The sequence below is a fragment of the Halyomorpha halys genome, unplaced genomic scaffold (genome assembly GCF_000696795.3).
Source record: "Halyomorpha halys isolate HHAL.00 unplaced genomic scaffold, Hhal_1.1 Scaffold487.1, whole genome shotgun sequence".
NCBI classification, from domain to species: Eukaryota; Metazoa; Arthropoda; class Insecta; order Hemiptera; family Pentatomidae; genus Halyomorpha; species Halyomorpha halys.
The window spans coordinates 754,637-764,039 of NW_027111707.1; the positions used below are offsets into that span (position 1 = coordinate 754,637).

Below are 9,403 nucleotides of genomic sequence, written 5' to 3' on the forward strand. Positions count from 1 at the left end.
TATATATATATTGCATATTTATCTGTACTCCACAAGTTACTGATATTACCTACTAGTTCGTAAGCCTGCTGTGATAACACACATCAATAATTGTATGGGTCCTCTTGAGGACCAACCACATTGTCAAATGAATAAAAAGGTTTACTTCGGGGATTATGATTGGTTAATGCGGTATTAAGAAACATGGTGATGGACGGCTGGGGTAGCAACATAAGAAGAGTATAGGATATTGTGTTAACTATAAAAAGAGCACGGGGAGCAGAGTTCTATCACTAAAGTCTTATTTCTCCTTAATTTTTTTTTTTAACAGATGCAAAGTGATTTTGTTTCATTATTGCTTAAAAATTATGAAATAAATTTCCGTATGGGGGAGAGAAAACAGTTTAAACGCTCAAAAGAAACTTTTAAGTAGTTAAATCGACCACATTCAGAACCTCATCATTACAGTCCACCTCCATTGTTTTCTCCTTCTCCAGTATCCTGTGCCTTACTTTTGGAGGCATTGATGGTCATCCCTTTTCGATAAAGTTCCTCCTGCCATTCCAGTAAAGGTTCTCTTTTTTATCACAAATGAGAACAATATTGTATTGCATATAAGAGAGTCTAGTTGAGTATCATCTTCATGCTCCATTTACCAATAACTGTTCAGATTGTTTCCCTTTTTCAAATTTTTTATATATCATCCATAAATACTGAAAACATTAATAAATTGGGTAATAGCAAGTTGAATTGTTGGAGCTAATCAAATCTATTATAATATATGCAACAGCATTATTGGCCTTCGAGATATGGGATAGGAAACCAAGCTCCATATTTACAAATCAGTGCTTGACAAACAGATGAGCACAAGAGCTGAAATGAAAGGACTAGGAAAAAGTTGAAAATTATTGTACTAAAATTCACTCTAGAAAAAAACTGCTTAAGTGATTCGCATCAGTCATGTTTGTCAAATGAGCGAGAACTGAAACCCAAAAAGGTGATGGAAGGCCTAGAATCATATATGAAGAATGTATCCAAAGGATTGGAGAAGAAATACTCCAACTGAAGCAACTTTGTAAGGACTGTGAGACTTGGCAGTGTTGGATCAAGGCCCCTCCACACTAGAATATAGCATAAGGTAGAGAAGAGGAAGATAGGGATGAAGAAAAAGAAAATTCTATAACACCAAATCAATTCTAATTATCAACACTTTAACCTAATTTGGGGAGAAGTGGTAGGGAGGAAATAAAGAATCACTAGAAAATGGTGGGAGAAAGAAAAAAATGTTTAGACACACAAATGGCACTTCTCTAATTCCAACTCTATTCACATACAGAGTTTCGACCCTCAAACTCATTTTAGAGAGTGTGTAGAGATGAAAAGAACTCTACAAATTGTACTATCCTCTTTTATGAGTAAATAGTTATTTTTTATATATAAATTATTTTTAGTATGCTTTATGTTACGTATCATTTCAGTATTGTTTATTTGTTGTATTAAACCAAAAAGCAAGCTAACAAATTTTCATCAGTAGAATATGCAGTCACAAAAGATATCGTTTAAAGCCAAGATGGCAGCGCCATTCTGATGTTGGTAGAATCACTGCCATGCTGAGCAGATTCAAGTGTTTTAAACTTTAATTATCTTCCCACCATGATTGTAATTACAGTAGATTCAAGAAAAAATAGAAGTTGATAATAAGTGTAGAAGCAAAAGTGATTCTTTCTTTGGATTGCCAGTGAATGAGATGAGTGAAAGCTTTCAGAGGACCAATACTTTAAGTGCTTGTTTGTGAAAAAGAAGACAAAGAAAATCCAATCATCAAAAGAAGATTATAAAAATTGGTTAGTTTAAAATAAATCTTGAATATTACAAAATGTGAAAAACCATTTAAACATGAATAAATATTTATTTTTTTATCTTCACATTTATGCTATTTATGCACAGAAAACTACCCCACATACAGAATTTCAGTTCATTTGATCCAATGGATGTGGGAAGCTGCCAATGAATCAGGGGGAGGGAAGGATTATACTTAAAAGACATCGCGCAACAGAAAATTTTGGTCAAAAATGGCTAAAATTCAATTTTTAATTGAAATATCCCCTTTTTTCCATTCTATTCAAATTCTTAACAACAAAAAATTGATCATATTTATACTCTTAATTTTGCTTGCTATCCTATGTCCACTCCTTGAAAAGAAGATCTTATTATTTTTTATTTTATTTACCTTTTATTTCTTGCTGTTTAAGAAAGCCAGGTGGCTGTGTAGTCAGTGAGGTTTGCAAAGGCTTGAGAAGAGGATTGTGGGTGAGGGCATGGTCGACCTTGGCCAATGAATTAGGTCTGGGATTGCCGAATACAAGGGTTTAGAGAACTGATTGGTTTGTAGATTTGGTTATACTGTTCTCCTACCCATTGGAGCTGTCTTCTTTTACAAACCTCTACAGTCATTGTCATGACACTTCATTCTCATGGAAGCAAGTTCACTACAAAAACTTGATTAGGTTAATGCTTATTAAAATTTACAAAAGAAGAGATAAAAGGAGAGGAGAAAAAAAAACCTTAATTAAAAATTTACTTGTTCAGTTATTTTATATTTTAAGGGGTTAATGACTTATAAAAAAAAATATTACTATCTATATTGTCATTGTATTTAATTATGCAATCGGATTCCTTTTTTTTTTTTTTTTTTTATTGGAATGAAGTGGAAGTGGAATTAACTATGAATATTATATTTTGCATTTTTCCTGTGATTAAAATCATCATTTGGACTGGATGGGCTCTACCGCTCATTTTATTTTCTAGGTAGCTATTAAAGTTGTTGGTTGGGGCTTTTGGGCGTAGAACCCTAAGGTCATCAACGCCCACGTTTCTCACTTTATAATTCTATTTCAAGATTTGAAATAATTTAATTGCTAAAGTTTGAATAATTAATTATTTTAGATTTTTTTAATACATATGACAAACTTTTGGGTTTAGATCTTATTCAAAAGATTATTCCTTTTTAACAAAATTAAAACCATTTCTATTTTTTTTTGGTCATCATTCAGGGCATCCGAAATACTCGGTCCCACTCCCAATATACGTAAGATCATGCAATAGAAATGACATTCCTCAAATATGTGACTGACTGTAAGTACACTGTTGCAGTATTGACATTTTGGCGGTGGCTGCTTATTGATCAGGTATGCATGAATTGAATTCGTATGACCTATTCTCAATTTGGCAATAGCTACCTCCTCCCTGCGATTGGAACGGTTTGATGTGATCCATGGTTTAATCATTTTTTTAACAGTTTTTAATTTGCTTGGCGGGCTTTCATTCCACATGGCTTGCCAACAAGCTAATATTTCATTTTTCATCGGGAGACTTATTTCTTGGGGTGTCAGAATGCCCGCGCCCCGACCCGGAAGGGCAAGTGCTTGTTTGGCTGCAACGTCCGCCAGTTCATTTCCAGCGATCCCCACGTGACCCGGCACCCATATAAAGAAAACAGTTTTTCCCAAGTTTTCTAGCATATTGGTGTAATTATGTATTTTTATGATTGCCGAGTGTTTCGGGTAAATGTTCTTCATGGCTTTTAATGAGCTTAAAGAGTCGGTAATGATAACAATGTTAGTATGCGTCACTGTGGTAGCTGTTAAAGATTAACTCAATTTAAGTCACCTTTTGTTTTCTAGTTCAAAATTAATCTTGTGTATAACTACCAACATTTATAATTTCTTAAGAATAATGATAAAAACTGTCCTAGGCGGACTAGTAGGACCTCCCCCTAGTTATAAACATTTACAATTTATTTTATTTTAATACTATTTATAATTTCCAGACAAGATTGGGCATCAGCCAAAATAGTGTTAGGAGATGGTAACTTCTTGAAGAGACTGCAAGATTATGACAAAGATAACATTCCTGATTCTCTTTTGAAAAAACTCAAGAAGTATATTGAAGATCCTCAATTCGTTCCTGAATTGGTGGCTTCTACTTCTAAAGCTTGTAAGTCTTTGTGCTTGTGGGTCAGAGCTATTGACAAGTATTCTAAAATATACAGGATCGTCGAACCTAAAAGAAAAAAGTAAGATTGGTTAGCAATATTTTGTAGTTTGACAGTAAAATAATTAGATTTATATATTGTTTCATTCAAGCTGAAATATATTTTTATCATTTATGTATTTAATAAGTTTAGTGTTAAACCTATTGTGAATTTACTCACAGGCCATTTCTATCCTTCCATTCACTCTGAGATATTGCATTGTTAAAGTAGTAACAGATCAGTACCACGTATTTGGAATTACTTCTAATTTTAAACTACAGTAAATACGTACTATGATTTGCCTCAATCAGAATTTCGAATCCTGATGATAACTTCTTGAAGTGAATTCAAGATAATGTTGACATTCCTTATGTGGTTTAGAAAAAAGCCTAAGAACTATATTGAAGATCCTCAATTTTCCACTGAATCAGTTTAATTAGTCAGAGGCGAAACTAAGTATTGTGTACAATTAACCATGATAAAAAATATTAGACAAAACAATATTCATATAATAGTAGTACTCAAAAGAATTTGTGCCTGAACTTTCTAATATTGTCCTCAGAATAACATGATGGCTCAGCAGGGTCCTATTTAAATCCATATTTTGTTGGAAAAGCATAAATAACACAAGTCATAAAATGCTATCAGTAAAGAAAAGAAATTTGTTTACCGGAATAAAGTTTTTCTGATTTGGCCTATAGATTAACATTCAACTTTGTGCCATGTGCACCACTTCTATTGTAGCGATAGAAGCACTATCAAAACTGTTGAAGCATTTTGAAATAGTATTATAAGTACAATGCACTAACCAATAAGAGGTAGAATTTCACTTGGTACTACATATAGGCTTGCAAAGATGGGGAAAAGATCCAAATCTATAATCTTTTAAGGACATGGATAGCTCAGTAAGATTGATAAGGATGAGGTACAGCCTCTGATGAATGGATCACTCAGTCTCAAGGGGAAATGAGTAGGCAGATGGCCTCACTTAGAGAGGATCTGAGAAGATACCCTTTACACCTGAATCTTGTTTGTAGTGTTAGCCTTACCTATACAAAGAGACATATTAAGGTGATAGTCGATAGGACGTAGCAAGGCTGAACTGTATTGGAGAAATACTAGGAAGAAGGAACAGTCTAACATGTTCTTAAGAGGTCCCTACTCAAAAAGAAATTGCAATACTTCTACATATGGACATTTTGACATTTAGGTGGGTGTCAGGAATCTGTATCATGACAGGATGAGATTATTGGAGACACCAATTTGCAAGTTCTGTAAAAAGGATGATTAGAGAGCTTATCATGTCCTATGTCCTATATGATGCATTGGCCAGAATTAGATCTTACATCTTTTGTCGAGACCACATTACAGACCTTAAGCTTTAAAAAAATGGTGAACCCATACATAATATCTAAGTTTGCAAATTTAGCTGGCTTGTTTTTACAAAATATAGGACAATAGCCTTAGTACAATATCCTATACTTTGTTAAAACTATTGAAAGTGATATGTATTGAACTGCACATTCGTATAAATGTTGCTAAATAATTTAGCTACCTCTGCACTTTTATGGCAAACCATTTATCTTGATCATTTCAATAATTTTATAATTTCATTTATTTATATCATTGCAATCAACTGTAAATAAAATTTGTTCCTTGATATAGTTTATATACTATTATATTACCCAATACCACCCCTTATTATATTATATAATTAATTGGTAATTGGTAGCAAACAGGGCCATGGAAAGGAAATCCAATTATTATCAATGGTAGGACTCAATCTTAATTAATTAATTAATTAACTCATTTTTCATTGCCTTCAGCAATTATCTTGGCATCCCAACAACAGATACATAGCAAAAGAATTAACATTTCTTTATTTGTGCATAATATTGTCATGATTTATTGCTTGTACAGTATATTTGTTGTCAGATAGTTCTAGCACCAGTGAGATTTTGTGAAATGAATCTTTACCTATTGCCTAAAAACTTTATTATCAGGGATTCTTCTGACATATTTTCTATATTTCTACAGGTATTGTGCCAAGCATTCCATTCGCACTCAATCTTTTTATTTTGTAAATGTTAGAGGAAGTATGGTATGAATTCCAATCAGCCTCTTGCTTTGTTATAATGTGAGATTTACCCATTTATTTTGACCACTGTCTGACTTTTTGTGTCATCTTATGATCAGGCTATGTAATGTCTAAGACGATCCTCCATTATTTAACAGGACCCTAATGGAGGTTTGAAGCAAGTATTGAATTAAGAACCTCACTTCTTACTCCAGTTATGATATTGAGGTCACCATCTCTCTTCTAAATCTGTAGACTTAGAAAATTCCAATAAGGCCTCATCTCATTTATTACTATCTGAGTTGTCCCATACAAGGTGGTGAGCATTAATATCTCCATCAGCAAGAGTATTACTTATTCCGAGTGGTTGTTTGTTTTAAGATCAAATTTATTAAAACAAATGTATATAAATCAGTTTTCTGTATTGTATCCAATTCTATTTTACGTTTAGGCTCCAAGCAGCTGAAACTGAGCTAAATTCTATTATGGCCATCTTACGAGCAAAGCAAGCTCGTTTAGCAGATGTAGAATCCCAGATTGCTAGACTAGAAGAAATATATGATGCAAATTTAAGAGAAAAAGCAAAACTTGAATATACATTAGAGCTTTGCAGTACTAGAATGAATAGAGCTGGAAGGTTAACATCAGCTTTGTCTGATGAACAAGAAAGATGGGAAAATGGTGTGAAGGTGAGTTCCCTTTCTTCTTGTTTTCTTTTTCCTCAAGAAATTTCGGTAATGAGGGGCCTTCAACCATTTGTTCATTAAAAAGTTCACCCTTACAGGTCACTAACAAGCATCTTGAAATTTTCTTGGTTTTTTTTTTCAAATTATTGAATTTGGAAATATATTGTCATGTTATTATTCTCTAGTGAATATTGTTTGGTAAATATATATACTATTTATCCTGTAAAGGGTCACCATTTTGCTACGTTATTTTTCTTTTGCTGACTAACTAATATCGATTGAATTAAATCGATATTGAATGAATTGACTTGAATAGTTATGTATTAAATATGAATCAATTCAAAGTTCAAAAATTTGCACTGCTAAGAAAATTTTTAAATTAAATAAAAATTACTTCTGATTATAGTTTTTTTTTTTTAGAAAAATAACATTAATAATTAGATTTTTTTAGAAATTTCAAATTATAATTCTAACGAATTTAATTTTAAATAAAAATCATAACATTTACTTTTTAAAAAATATTTTAATTTGTTTTTTAATATATTCCAGAGGCAATCCATCGTAAAAAATAACATATTATTTTTTAGTAAGAAAAATGATTTCTTATCATGAAGAATAAATCAAAATAAATATAAAAACTTAAATTTAAACAATTGCTTAATAATATAAATCAGTGGTTCCCAATCTATAGAGGTCAATGGACCACAAAGCTGGGAATTGAAGTATGTTTGGCCCCTTCCCCTTTGCTCTGGAGTTGGAGCAAACGGGGGGGGGGGGGAGGGGGAGGGGTTCCTCATAAAATATTTGAAACTAAAGTTACTTAAAAATGCATTTTGAGTCACTTTGATTATGCATTTGCCTGCTAAAACCTTTCAGCCGACACAAAACATCAGGAAAGATGATTATTAAAATAGTTCAACAATAAATTGTTCCAAACTATATGACATTCTCCCACGATCTATGTCAAGGCTTTCTGAGGCTTAGTTGATAGCAAATGCTTCTATCTATGTAAATAACAAATAAATGTCTTTTTATAGCAATTTCACTAATTGGGTATAAGTTTATGTTATAAATAAAACATAAACTTATTATTGACATTATAAATAAACTTTTATTTTTAATTAACTTTAATTTTTCCATATATATGAATACTTCAGTGCTGTATACATTTGTAATTAGCATATACACACACTGTAAAACTTGGTTTTGATGTGGAAGTAGTTATCATTATAGTTTAGTACATTGTACTTTTTATATTAGATTTCATTGTGCATTTACAGCTGAGTTTTCCTACTTTGTTATTACTTTTTCATTATTAAATAACCATTTTATAGGGTCTTACCAATGAATTTAATAATCTTGTTGGAGACGTACTAGTAGCTGCTGCTTGTGTGGCATATCTTGGAGCATTTACAAATAATTATAGGGAAGAATTAAGCTCATTGTGGCTCTCAGAGATAAAAAGATTGCAGATACCTGCTTCAGCTACCTTTAGGTTTGATTTGTTTTTAAATTATTGAATTGTAGTGAACAAATTATTAATATTATCATAATACTAATATATCTTTGTTACTATCTTTTAGTTTGATTCAAGTTCTTGCTGATGCTTATGAAATTCGACTATGGAATACTTGCGGGCTACCAAGAGATAAAGTTTCTACTGAAAATGGTATTTATGTGACTAGAGCTAGCCGGTGGCCATTAATGATTGATCCACAGGAACAAGTATTCATTTACTTATCAAATATAATTTATTTTATTTTTAAGTTTAAGTTAAACCTCTAATGACTTATTGATCAAAATATTTTTTAAAAGCAATTAATTCAGAACTGTTGTGATAGTTTTAAGGTAATTGTAAGATTTGCTATTTATCGAATATTCGGGTATTCTTCAGTTAAGATAGGCCCCTAGGTGGGAAATGTGGGTAGTCTTGAATACTGGAAAAAGTGACTTCTCATACCAAAGATCAATAAAAAAGTTTCATTTTAAACCAGTAAACTAGAAGCCATAGGCAGAAGTTTGAGGAAGCTTTTAGATAATATGTGAGGAAGAATACTGTGTCCACCTGAAAGGGTTAATTGATCAATGAAGTGTCAAGACCTCCTGGAAAAGGCCTTGAGGTAGGCCCAAAAAGTAAATAATTGATTCCTTTTGGACTATCTATGGTACTCTTCTTGAGGAATGGATTGGAAATGCATGGAGACACTTCTAGCTAAACCTTTGAGGACGAGGGGACTTATAACTTGACGCTAACTGGTGATATGGCCCTCTCAGATAGGAACTCTAACTGATTGAAAGTTTTTTATTACATAGAAAAATAACACAACACAAAACATAATAGAATACAATTATATTAACCTATTTCATATTTAAAATATTTAGCTTTGTTGCTTTTTCATTTCAGAAAATTATTCAAATATACAAAACATTTTTTTTTTTAAGAAAAATTTTTTCTTATATAAATAAAAATATATTAACCTAGATACGAAAAACATAAATTTTAGAACAATTTAAATTACAATGTATTAAAATAAATTGATACTTGTTTTAGTATTTCATTCCAATTCTTCGTCTTGTGGGTTGACTTGATTTTTTTAAAGAAGTAAGTGAAAATTTGCAACCTTTTTT

The 9,403-nt window shown here is 31.8% G+C and overlaps 1 protein-coding gene across 5 annotated transcripts in view; it reads left to right on the forward strand.

The window, feature by feature from the left end:
• Positions 1-9,403, forward strand: part of Dhc16F (Dynein heavy chain at 16F) — a 185,333-nt gene that overhangs the window by 139,025 nt on the left and 36,905 nt on the right. For all 5 annotated transcript variants that reach the window (XR_010844016.1, XM_067049737.1, XM_067049735.1 and 2 more), the window contains 4 exons: positions 3,809-4,054; positions 6,541-6,778; positions 8,110-8,270; positions 8,359-8,500. Coding sequence is in view for 4 of the 5 variants with exons in the window: in XM_067049737.1 (XP_066905838.1) it covers positions 3,809-4,054; positions 6,541-6,778; positions 8,110-8,270; positions 8,359-8,500 (787 nt within the window). In the remaining variant the exon portion in view is untranslated. The remainder of the gene's footprint in view (positions 1-3,808; positions 4,055-6,540; positions 6,779-8,109; positions 8,271-8,358; positions 8,501-9,403) is intronic.